The sequence below is a fragment of the Alexandromys fortis genome, unplaced genomic scaffold (genome assembly GCF_014885135.2).
Source record: "Alexandromys fortis isolate MF-2015 unplaced genomic scaffold, M_Fortis_MF-2015_v1.1 scaffold_28, whole genome shotgun sequence".
Lineage (NCBI taxonomy): Eukaryota > Metazoa > Chordata > Mammalia > Rodentia > Cricetidae > Alexandromys > Alexandromys fortis.
In genome coordinates, this window is record NW_026067901.1 from 9,202,342 (window position 1) to 9,214,893 (window position 12,552).

Here is a 12,552-nt window from a genome sequence, read left to right on the forward strand (position 1 = left end):
AAATCACAGATACTGGGGGAAGGAGAGATGGTGCAGTGGTTAAGAGCACTGACTGCTATTCCTGAGGACCTGGGTTCAATTCCCAGCACCCACATGGCAGCTCACAACTATTTGTAATTCCAGGATCCAACACCCTCACACAGGCAAAAGACACCAAAAAAGAAAAAGAAAAAAAAACCACAGATATTTACATTACAACTCATAACAGTAGCAAAATTAGTTACCAAGTAGCAACAGAATAGTTTTATGGTTGGGTCCCCACAATGTGAGGAACTGTATTAAAGGGCTGCAGCATTAGGAAGGCTGAGAACCACTGCTCTAGAGGAGCTCTCATTCGTGGATATGCTAATCCTCCCTGGAAATAGCCAGGAAGGTCTCAGAACACTTGTACTTGGTCTATATATTAGCTTTCTTTGAGGCAACTCTAACTGGACAGGGTGTAGAGCTAGAGTATCTGCTCTTATAACCAACACCTGAACGTTTCCCCTAGGCACACCCTGGAAGTGAGCAATATCCATCAGCACTTACTACTGCTCTGTGCCAGAAAATCTACATTTTGTGAGCTCTATACCATTTACGCCTCAAACCAAATGAGGTAGAGACTATCACTTACAAATGAAGTAAAGGCACAGAGAGGTCAAGAAACTTCCCCAAGGCCACACAGCATCTTGGTTGCAGTGATGTGATTCAAACAATGGTCTAAAGAAGTATGGTGTCCACAGCTGCCTTCCAAACGATGGCCAACAACAAGTGCAGCAACCCACAACACTGTCTGCTAACACAGTCTCCTTCATCCTAACACAGAACTCCATCATCCTTTGTCTTAGACTGTTACTGGGTTAACATGATGTGAACTCCAGAATTTTCTAGGATTACAGAAATAGTTGTCTTGCTCTGATGGGCTGTGGGCCCTGACTCACACCCAGTACCGGGACAAAGCCATCTAATACCCTCACAGGCGCAGGCCCCATTTTGGGGGACCAAATTTAGAAGAAATGTGTTTCTTGAAAGTTTTATGCTTTGTTTACTTCAGACATGAGCAAATGGACCTGGGACACAACCCAGGCAGAAACAAGGTTGTCCACAAACTTCCTATGCTCAAGTCAGACTTCAATCTTAAATATCAGGTCTTCCAAAAGGCTTCCTGTGACCAAGCAATCTTGCGGCCCAACACAAGCTGCACTGAAATTCTGGGAACGGCTTTCTAAAAGCCACACCAGCCGACCCAGCACAAATCTGCCGCTGATGGTGCAGCTGGGCATCAGAGCTGGGCCTGCCCAGGAGTGGATGGCACGAGCCAAGAGCCAAACCATCTTGGCTTCAAAGTGGCCTCAAGATCTGCCACGGAGAGCAGAGTCGAGGGGTGCACGGGCCTGGCCTGCACAGACACAGTTCCATGGGAACACATCCTGCCCCAGGAGCAGCCTTGCCCTTGTCACCTCCTTAGCTGAGAAGAGGTGGACGGGACAGTGAACAGAGAGGACATCAGCTCTCCCAATGGTACCTTTTCTGTGTGGTCACAACAACTGTAGTCTTTGCAGGCACTGACGTTTGGGGAACTTTAGGCTTTTTCCAAGAGAATGGCTCACGCACGGCTATTAGCGCCTCCTCACCACTTACGACATTCACTTCAAGATATCGCCCAATTAGAAAGTTGGAGAAGCACAGCAGAAGGAGCTCCTTGCAACGGCCAGGGTTTCTTAGAAGAAAAAAAGAAAGAAAGAACTTTAGTCTCCTTATGAATGGGGCAGATTCAGTTTGCTTTCCTTCAGTGTTCAGGAAGTTGTAAAGCTAACAGCCATGCTGATTTCTTAGTAATTTTTTTACACAGTAATTTTACACAGAAAAGTTTACTTTATAAAACAAGAAATGTAGTATTTCCCAAGTGTGAAAGTTAATCCCAAATGTCAATGTGGCGAAGGTCTACAATGACTAGGGAGCTGGGGCTCTGCATGTGATTCCTGGTTAGATTAAGAGGCAGGAAAACGTGCTGATTTTGTCTCCATTTCCTGGGTGAGATTCTGAACCAAGTGAGAAGGAGAAGCAAGCTGAGCACAGGCATCACAGCACTCCGACTGAGTGCAATGGAACATCTGCCACAGTGGACTGTGAGCCAACGCAAACTGTATTTCCTTTAGGTTGCTTTCATTGGGACATTTTTATCGTAACAACAGGAAAAGAAGCTAATATAGAAAACTGATGCTGAGAAGTGGGCCAATGCTGTGTTAAGTCCAAACTCATGATTTTTTGTTTTCTAGAACATTTTGGCTTTCAGAAATGTTTGTGACTGTGAAAGAGTCTGATACTTAAGGCTAGAAAATCCCTAGCACGCTGGAAGCAAAGCTTCATGGGCCATTCAGGTGGGTGGAAGACAAAAATGCAGAGAAAAACATGGAGGCAGGGCTGATGGAGATTTTGAAGTACAACAAAGATCCTCCAACAGGATTTGGGCTTAAGGTCATTTGTGTGAATATTTTGGCTAAGAATATGACCTCCTTCCGCCTCTATCCTGATAACTTGAATAAAACTAAATTTAAAGATAATGGACTTATTTGTTTGGCAGAGAGGTCTTCAAATAGAAGAGCACTGGGCTGATACTGCCAAACCTCCTGCTGTTGGCATGACAGAATATACTCTATTGTTTTGTTTTGTTTGAGACAAGGTTTCTCTATATAGCCTTAGCTATCCTGGAACTCCCTCTGTAGACCAGGCTGCTCGGAACTCACAGAGATCTGCTTACCTCTGCCTCCCGAGTACTGGGATCAAAGGCTGCACCACATCCTGCTGGATTATAACTTAGAACTGTGAGACCAAATGAACCATTTATTCCCTAAGTCATCGGTTTTTCCAGTATTTTATCAGGGCAGCAGGCAAAGTAACTAATACATCAAGATAAATCTAGGTGCTAAAACAATCCTTTCTGTAATTCTGAAAGTTGACAGGGAAAACATTTTCAGTATTCGCAAATTCAACTTAGACTTCTAATCACGTGACACGCACAACACTGTTCTTGACTGCTCACTCCCAGCTGTGACATGCTCACCTCTGCTCATAACTATTTTTCTCTACCTAATTCCTCCTGCTATGTTAAAACTCGGTTAAGCTGTCTCATTTTACATGGGTGACTCACCTAACAATTTGATGGGTTTGAAGTAAGGAAGTCAGATCAAAAAGATTTAAATGACTGTTGATGGGAAGGAAGCCTGTACCCAAATGTCAACCTTGGTGACTACATGCTTTGAGCAGCCAGAATGGCACATGAGGAGAGAGAACAGGAGAGGAGAGCTGAGCAAAAGGCTAGGGAATGCTACCTGGTTACAGCCAACCAGGTGAACAGGCAGGATGGAGATAGTGACTTTATAGTCTGGGCTTCGCCTGTCTTTCCCCTCCACCTCTCGTTCACCATAATGTCTTGACAAGATGCCCAGAGGATGAGAAGACAGATGTAGATGGACTGAGATCTTAGGGACACCAGGACACAGTGAAAATGGGCTCAAGATGGCTACCATCAGAAGGGCTCAGAAGCAGCAAGGGAGCTCACATTCAAATGGGTCATGAATACTACTTTCTCTGGAAAGAGTGAGTCAGGTTGTCTGCTGAAGATCACTGTGGGATCTATTCTAGGTGGACAGTTTCCGAATCAATTTTTGTCTATGTATTTGGTTCCATCAGAGACAGGAATACATGCTTAAAAAACATACAACATAGCCAGGCGGCTGCGGCACACACCCTTAATCTCAGCACTAGGGAAGCAGAGGCAGGCAGAGCTCTGTGAGTTCAAGAGCCTGGGCTACAGAGTGAGCTCCAGGACAGCCAGTGCTACACAGAGAAAACCTGTCTCGAAGGAAAAAAATACATAAGCATCACAGGTGATCCAAGAGAGAAACATGCACTAGTACCCCACAGGAAGCTCTTCCCAGCTCCAAGCACATACTTGGCATCACATACGACCACAATGGAAACTTTCTCCCCTGGAGAAATGAGGCCCCCAGGCTCAGACTCCTGCTTCTTTGATGTGTTTCCTTTTTCTCTACTTTCTTCTTCACAAGCACAATCATCTGGGGAATGACATTTAAACCAACAATTAGTGGATAAAGGTAACGTCTTCCTAACAATGTTCTCTCTCTCTCTCTCTCTCTCTCTCTCTCTCTCTCTCTCTCTCTCTCGCAGGTGGCTAACAGAACAGGGAAGTAGGTGAAGAGGATGTACCCACAAGACCAGCCAGGACTAGGGAAAGGTTTCTGGAACTGGCCATCTCCCCAGCTGAGGGTTGCCTGTATCTCCTAAGGCACATGCTGGTCTGTGTCAAGCTGTTTCCATCCCTCTCTCAGCTCCCAGACCAGAGGAACACAAGTATCCAGATTAAAGAGTTCAGACGAGTGGGCCATAAGGCCAGCTCAATTCCTGGACCTTCTGGAGCAGCAGCTGCACCATTTACCTGGAGAGTTTTCTGTGTTGTTCTCCAGATTGCTCTCTGGGATCTCATCAGTTCTGTTTTCTCTGTGATGATTCAATGAATTAACATTTTCACCCTCAGGAACAGAAAGAGCAGCCTCCCCTGAGCAGGTCTGTTCTCTGCCTTGTGCCTCAAATCTAAACTGTTGAGCTTTATCCCAGCCAGCCAGTCTGCAACTGACGAGGTCCTGAGAAATCTCTCCTTTATTCCTGGAAAAAAAGAAAAAGACCATGGACTGTCAGGACTTCAGAGATGAGACATTCCAGTCAACTAAAACCACACAATTCAACACAGTGAAGGGTGCTGCAAACATCTTCACTGTGTTTGAGGGACATTTTAGGGCAAAGACTATGGAAAGGGTAATATAGTCTTGTTAGGCAGACCAGCCTTCAATTTGCAGTAATTCTCCTGCCTCTACCTCCCCAGTGCTGGTGTTGTAGGCATGAGTCACCATACCGTCTTGAGGTGATTTTTTTTAATATTCATTCATTCATTCATTCATTCATTCATTCAATCATTCACTCATTCTAATACATGTGTGGGCATGTGTCTCAGGGTGTGCTTGCAGAAGTCAGAGAGTAACTCAAGGGAATCAGTTCTTTGTTTCTTCCTTTACATGGGTTTCTCAGCCTGTACAGCAAGCGCCTTTACCCAGAGAGGCAACTCACTAGGCCAAGGAGTGAGATTTTTATAGACTTTCAGAGGAAAAAAATAAAAGGCACCATACAGTTTCTACAGATACCTTAAATCACAGTTTAAAAGCAGCTTGTACCCCCTCCTTTTACCTGAATCTCCAGGGCATACTTACTCTATCCAGATCACCATCGCCTTGCTTTCTCCCTCCTTCAATGTTCCAAAGCTGGTCGTTCTCGTAACTTCAATATCACCTTTGTTTTTCAGTAAGAGGGCTCCATAGGGCTCTTGAGGGGCCTCAGCAACAGCAGCAGGGTCTCTAAAGAACACCCAACAGTGTCAAGGTGCTGAGCCTCCCTGCAGCATGGCTGCCTCTTCCTCACCTTCCTCCCACCTCCCTGGAGACCAACTGCCTGATAAGATGACAGAGGGGCCAGTCAGGGAGTCTACAAGTCCCACAATTTCTAAAAGAGCATCACAAGTCCCTCAAAGGCTAACAGCAAGGGGTGAATCAGGTGGCATCTGACCTATTCCCATAGAGGTTACAGTGCTGAGATTTCTGTTCTCCATTGCCTGAAAGCCTACAGTGGATGGATGTTGGGAGGAGAAGAGGAGGCACACAGGGCCTTGCATTCAGAGATCTCCCCAACTTGTATGTGGAGTATTTTTCTTTGCTTTTAATTACAGGACTGCATACTTAGCGCTGGTCCTGTAAGAGTAAGATGGAGATGAAAAATTCCCACTACTTAAACATTTCATTGTTCTTTTCTACACTCGCATTTGTCTAGATGTACAACTAACACTGTGCTACAACAGCCTGCAGAATGTGGCACAGTATGCTACTTTGTAGCCTACAGCAATACTTATATAACTGTACTCTATGATATATGCACAATCACTAAGCTGCCTGAGCAGTGACATATTTCTCAGAACATATATCCAGTATTAAGCAATATCTGACTGTATGTGAAAACAACTCAAGGGGAAGTTTTGCTCTTCAGAAAATAAGAAACTTCTTTCTCTCACAAAGAATCCTTTCTTCTTCTTGTCCACTTGCTCTGTGATCCAAGCATGGAAATGGGCAGCATGCCCTGGTTCCCTAGGCCCCGCAGCTTCCACTCCATGGTCAAGATAGACTGGGCATGTCATGGAGCAGAGCTGTCTCAGACACGGCTTGGTGCTAGATGTGGGGCAGAAGAGTAGACAAAGCACTTTCCCATGCAGAACTGGTGTTTTATGGAGGAGACAGGACTGTGAGTAGAAGAATGAAAGCTATCTAAGGGAGCCTACTAGTGGTCACTGCTAAGGGCAACACAAGACAAGGAAGCCCAGCAGACAGACACTGTTGCAAATAAAGTACAGAAAAAACTCAGACACAGGATATCTAATCACTGTAATAGCCTACTACGTCAGGAGATGGTGGTGGTATACACCTTTAATTCCAGCACTTGGGAAGCAGGGGCAGACAGATAGATCTCTGTGAGTTCAAGGCCAGTGTGTTCTACAAGCAAGCTACAGGACAGCCAGGGCAACACAGAGAAACCTTGTCTCGCAAACAAACAAAAAAAATTTTTTTTTTGCCAGGCAGTGGTGGTCACCTTTGATCCCAGCACTAGGAAGGCAGAGACAGGGAGATATCTGAGTTCAAGGCCAGCCTGGTCTACAGAGCAAGTGCCAGAATAGTCAGGACTGTTGTACAGAGAAACCCTGTTGACGGAGGTGAGTCTTGTATCTTATCTGTTGCTTTCATTGGTTAACTAATAAAGAAAACTGCTTGTCCTGAAAGGACAGAAAATTAGGTAGGTGGAGTAAACAGAACAGAATGCTGGGAGAAAGAAGCCAAGTCAGGCAGTCGCCATGATTCTCCCACTCCAGACAGACGCAGGTTAAGATCTTCCTTGGTAAGCCACCTCGTGGGCTACACAGATTATTAGAAATAGGTTAGATCAATATGTAAGAGCTAGCCAATAAGAAGCTGGAACTAATGGGCCAGGCAGTGTTCAAAAGAATACAGTTTCCTGCTGGGCGGTGGTGGCGCACACCTTTAATCCCAGCACTCAGGAGGCAGAGGCAGGCGGATCTCTGTGAGTTCGAGACCAGCTTGGTCTACAAGAGCTAGTTCCAAGACAGGCTCCAAAACCACAGAGAAACCCTGTCTCGAAAAACCAAAAAAAAAAAAAAAAAAGAATACAGTTTCCGTGTAATTATTTCAGGGCATAAGCTAGCTGGCGGCCAGGAGCCGGGCAGCAGGAACGTAGCCCGCTGCTCCTATCACAACACCCTGTCTCAGAAACAAAGAAAGAAAGACAACAATAACAACAAAAGAACCTACTACATTATATATATATTTACTTTTGTGCTGTGAGTGTTTTGCCTGCTTGACTGTATATGTGCCAGGTACTCAAGGTCAGAGGAGGCAGGTACCAGATCCCCTGGGGCTGGAGTTGCAGATAGCTGTGATTTGCCATAGGGTGCTGAAAATGCAAGCTGGCTTCTCTGCAAAAACAAGTGCTCTTAATCACGGAGCCAATTCTCCAGCCCTCAATATATATTTTTCATAATGAAAGGACAACAGATTAAAACAAAAAATTGATGTTAGATATGCTGGTATACACCCTTAGTCCCAGAAGTTGAGAGGCAAAGGGGGCACATTTTTCTAAGTTCAAGGCCAGCTTGGTCTATATAGGAAGCTCCAGGCCAACCAGGACCATATAGCAAGACATTGTCTAAAACAAACAATTTAACAACAACAAACTTCACATAAAAGTTGGGCTAGATGTGTAGCTCAGTGGGCAGAGTGCTTACTTAACATACACAAAGCTCTGGGTTCATTCCCTAGAAATGGTATGATTGTATATGTCTCTTTATTCCAGGTTTTAGGAGACAGGCAAGAGTATCAAAATTCAAGGCCATCCTCAGCTACATAGTAAGTTTGAGGCTGTCTTAAGACCCTGTCAAATAAAACAGGTGAATAAAGAATAAAATTATAAAATGACAATAACTACTATATGATTTGAATATGATTTGTCTTTTACAAGACTCATGCTGAAATTTAATCTCTACTATGAAGACGTGGGATGCTGCCCCTTCCCAAACAAAACAAAACAAAGCAACAAAGAGGTGGGTCCAGATAGCACTTCTGGGGACTGAGTCCCAGGGCTCTGCCCTCATGAACAGATTAAACTTAGAGTAATGGGTTATCTCCAATGGGTCCATTATATAAGCCAATTTAACTAGGGTTTTCTTAACATGTGATGTTTCGTGTTACCCCAGCCAGGACTCTGCTGACCAGAAGGCCATTTCTGGATCTGGGGTATAGCTCAGTGGTAGAGGATTTTGTCAGAGTGCACAAGGCCCTGGCATCAACCCTTAGCACTGAGGCTGGGTGGGAGAGGTGTAGGGAGTCCCATCATTAGATGCAGCCCTTGATCATGGACCTGAGCAAAGAGTCAAAATAAACCTTATTCTCTTGTACCTGACCCAATCTATGGTAATGTGTCATCAGCAACAGAAAATGGATGAAGACAATCACCACCAAAAGAATAAGGATTAAGGAATTCTTGGGGCTGAGTGTAGTGGGATACACCTAAAGGAGGCAGAACTAGGTGGATCTCTTGTGAGTGTAAGACCAGCCTGATATACATAGAGAATTCCAGGACAGCTAGAGCTACATAATAGAGACCCTGTCTAAAGAGCAAATAAAAGGAGACCCTTGGAATATTCTACCTTCAATCAACCACAAAGGAGAAGACTCTTTTAACCAGAAGTAAATACAGGGCCTGGAATGTCAACTATTCTGACTTAATAAAATACAGCATACATGCTCAAAACAGGAATACGTTCTGAGAAATGGGTCTTCAGGTAACTTTATGCTTGTGTCAATAACATACTATACTTGCAAAGACCTAAGCAGGCCACAATCAATGTCACTACGTTCTCTCTCTCTCTCTCTCTCTCTCTCTCTCTCTCTCTCTCTCTCTCTCTCCTGTGTAATGCTATGGCTCACATGGAAGACAGAGGACAACTTGTGGGAGTCAGCTCTATCCTAGTATGTTAGTTCTAGGGATTGAACTCAGGCCATTAGCCTTGGCAATGAGTACTTTTAACTGCTGAGTCACCTTGTCAGCCTGGTGGTATGATCTTATGGGACAAGCATCATATATACACAACCCATGAATGATTGAAATGTTAGACAAACTTGACTACAACTCTTAAAAAATATAGTTAAAATTGGTCTTTTTATTTCCAAAGAAGAATGGTTTGGGTACCACCTCTTCACGGGGGTCATGCACAGTGCTCTCCAGATGTAGCATGACTGGCTGCTCTCCACCACCACAGCATTGACAATGTCGTGCCTTCTTGGTATGTACCCTTCCGGCAGCTTCAGAGAGTCCAGGCTGAAGAAGATGCTGTCCTCTATCACCCCATTCCTCCCACACAGGCTGGAAATGCAAACCTGCAAGTGCAGTGCTGAATATTGCTTCAAAAAGTCTATGCACAGGGGCACAGTTCTCAATATTTGTTTCTCTGACTCTGACTACCCCAGTCTGGTCTTGCAAAGCCAGTAAAGTCCAGTACAACATGGATGCTCAAGAGCCTGGGAGCTTTCAGGCTAAAAAAAGAGATTTGTGGTGGTGGCTGACATCTTAACCCAACTGCTCTGTCATGGTCCAGTTCATGCATCCACCTCACCCCAAGGCAAACTCAATGCTTCCACAACCCGTCATTCCCTAAATCACCAGCTGACAATGAAGTCCAAGGCCCTCAATTTATCATGTGTATGCTTTGTCCTAGACACCTTTAACACATCCAGGTAAATGCTGTAAGTCAGTTAATTGTACAAGCATGCTGCTGCCTCTACTTCTCTTTAAAAATAGTTATTTTCTCTGTGTGGGTGATTTGCCTGGATGTTTTTGCACCATGTGCATGCAGGGCCCTTGGACAGCAGAAGAAGGAGCACACTAGATCCTGTGGAACTGGAGTTCACAGACTGTTGTGAGCCACCAAGTGGGTGCTAGGCAAAAAACCTAGGTCCTCTGGAAGAACAGCCAGTGCTCTTAACCACTGAGCCATCACTCCAGCTCCACCTCTACTTCCTTAATGAAACACAGGCTAAGACTGAGCTTTATCTATGCAGGCTTACTACAGCATCAAGGAGAATCCATGGCAGCAGTTGTGGCAGAAACTCACTCATCAGCACATTACCTTGTCCACACGCTTGTACCGCAGTGGCTTCACAGAGATTGCCTCGCTGCTCCATGTCCCTGGTCTGATCCAGTACTCAGCCTCTACCCAGTCTCCCTTACATGGGCGGAAGCCTGAATGGCCAAAGAAAAAAACTTCAGTAAAATTCAAATGTACAGTGCACTCTGAAGTTATGACACATTGAAATAATTTCTGGTCCATCTCCCCTCATCTCTCTGTCATGATCCAATCCGTGTAACCCTCACCTGAAGCAAATCCATGCTCTCACATTAGTTACATGGAGCAGAGTTTGGCTATCAACCATCCTCCAGTCTCCAAACAGTGACTCTAACCTTCCTAATGCCACGGCGCCTTAATACAATTCCTTATCTGTGGGTGACCCCCAACTACAACATTATCTCATGATTACTTCATAACTAATTTTGCTGCTTTATAAATCATAATGTAAACATCTGCTTGCTATCCCTGTGGAGTCACAACCCACAGGTTGAGAACACTGCTCTAAGAGCACAGAGAACCCAGTGGTCAGTCTCAAGTCAGGCTTGTTAGCTCAGATCCTAACCCCAGGAAATCTACTCTCTATATTTTGTCATATCAAAAGTATTTTTAACCCGGTGTGGTGGGGCACACCTTAAGTCACAACACACAGAAAGCAGAGGCAGGCATATCTCTGAGTTCAAGGCCAGCCTGGTCTACAGAGAGAGTTCTAAGGTAGCCAGGGCTTAGAGAAAAACAATAACAAAACCAAAACCAGAATAAAATCCCAAAGAACCTGGGCTGTGAAGACTGCATGCAAGATGACCTGTATTAAAATGCCAGAATCACATAAAATCTAGGTGTGGTAAGAAAGAGAGAGGGAGAGAGAGGAAGAGAGAGGGAGAGGGAGGGACAAAGAGAGGGAGAGGGAGGGAGAGAGGAAGAGGGAGGGAGAGGGAGGGAGGGAGGGAGGGAGGGAGGGGAAGGGAGAGGGAGAGAATGAGTGGGGGCAGAGAATGTGAAGTCTTGGAATTAGGACCAAATTTCTAATCCTTAACATAATTCTGCTGTTTTATACTGTGTATTTACGAAACAGTGTCCTCAGCTTTGAGGACAACTCTGTAGAGTCAATTCTCTCCTTTCATCTATTCAAGATTCTAGGGCTCATACTCAGCGTGCCAGGGTTGCATAATATACACCTTTACCCATTGAGCAACCTGACCAGCTTTGGGTACAGGCCTTAAAAGCAACAACCAAGACCTCAGGAATAACAGAGACGAGAACAACTCAAGTAACAGCTTTAACTAACGAGGAGGAATGTGAGCCAGGTGGACCTTGCTGGGCTGTGTCTGGTGCTAGAGTCCTGGAAAGGCCCTTAGTTTACTACTGTTTGGACCCCATGCTTTCGGATCTTACCCAGGGGCCATATGGCAAAGTCTTTCACATTGAATTTCCTTTCAAGGATGTTATTTTGCTATAGTCACTGGGTTTTATCAATCAAGATGTTAGTAGAAAATTCCACATCTCTGAGCACACCTCTCACCCTACAGAAGAACCTTTGCCTCACAGGACTTTTTCTGAGTTAGAAAATCCATATGTGTCTTTACCTCTCAGGTAAACCTTCTGTACCTCTAGTGAGGTAGAATAAGGTAGAAAAGACCAATTATTAGATGCTCATTTAGGGGTTTACTTAAAGCATTATTTTTACTGCCCATTTCTAAACTTGACCTCACTTACTACCTTGAGCAGAATGACCTGGAAAAATAGCTGAAAAAACCAGTTGTTGCCCTTATCAACCAGCTGACTGCCATATACACTTCTGTAAAATCATGACACCCTGCCTCCACAGCTCCTACCTTGTGGTTTTAGATCTATAAACTGGAGCCGATACTGAGGCCTTTCAGGAATTATCCTGGTTTCGATTCACTGGTGACATCGCTCTTCTGACTGCCACTGGTGTCAGAGTGCTTATTCCAGAAAGATTCACTCAACATAACCCATGGCTGCAGTGTGAAATACATCTCCCATCAAGGCTGCAGTGGGGATGGCTTCCAGTTGGCATGGCTGAGGGGTCTAAACAATCAGAGACAACCTTCTTCAAAATCCCCAACAGCACCTGCCAATTTCATTTTGGGAACCACAGGTCCAGGGAGAGTGGCACCCAGGCTATAGGGCAACTGATCCCTCATCTTTTGACATGTCAGTCTAGTGCTGCTTTACAGCTCAAAAGCCTTGGTAACGGTTTCAGTTCCTTCCTGTTTGCAGTGTGCACACCTTTTGGC

General features: G+C 44.8%; 1 protein-coding gene across 1 annotated transcript in view; it reads right to left on the minus strand.

Annotated features, from left to right (window-relative positions):
* Nucleotides 1-12,552, minus strand: part of Mov10l1 (Mov10 like RNA helicase 1) — a 63,236-nt gene that overhangs the window by 44,530 nt on the left and 6,154 nt on the right. The window contains exons 4-9 of the mRNA XM_050127737.1: nt 10,295-10,407; nt 9,361-9,545; nt 5,265-5,408; nt 4,439-4,665; nt 3,935-4,058; nt 1,505-1,699 (exon numbers count right to left, since the gene is read on the minus strand). Of these exons, the coding sequence (XP_049983694.1) occupies nt 1,505-1,699; nt 3,935-4,058; nt 4,439-4,665; nt 5,265-5,408; nt 9,361-9,545; nt 10,295-10,407 (988 nt within the window). The remainder of the gene's footprint in view (nt 1-1,504; nt 1,700-3,934; nt 4,059-4,438; nt 4,666-5,264; nt 5,409-9,360; nt 9,546-10,294; nt 10,408-12,552) is intronic.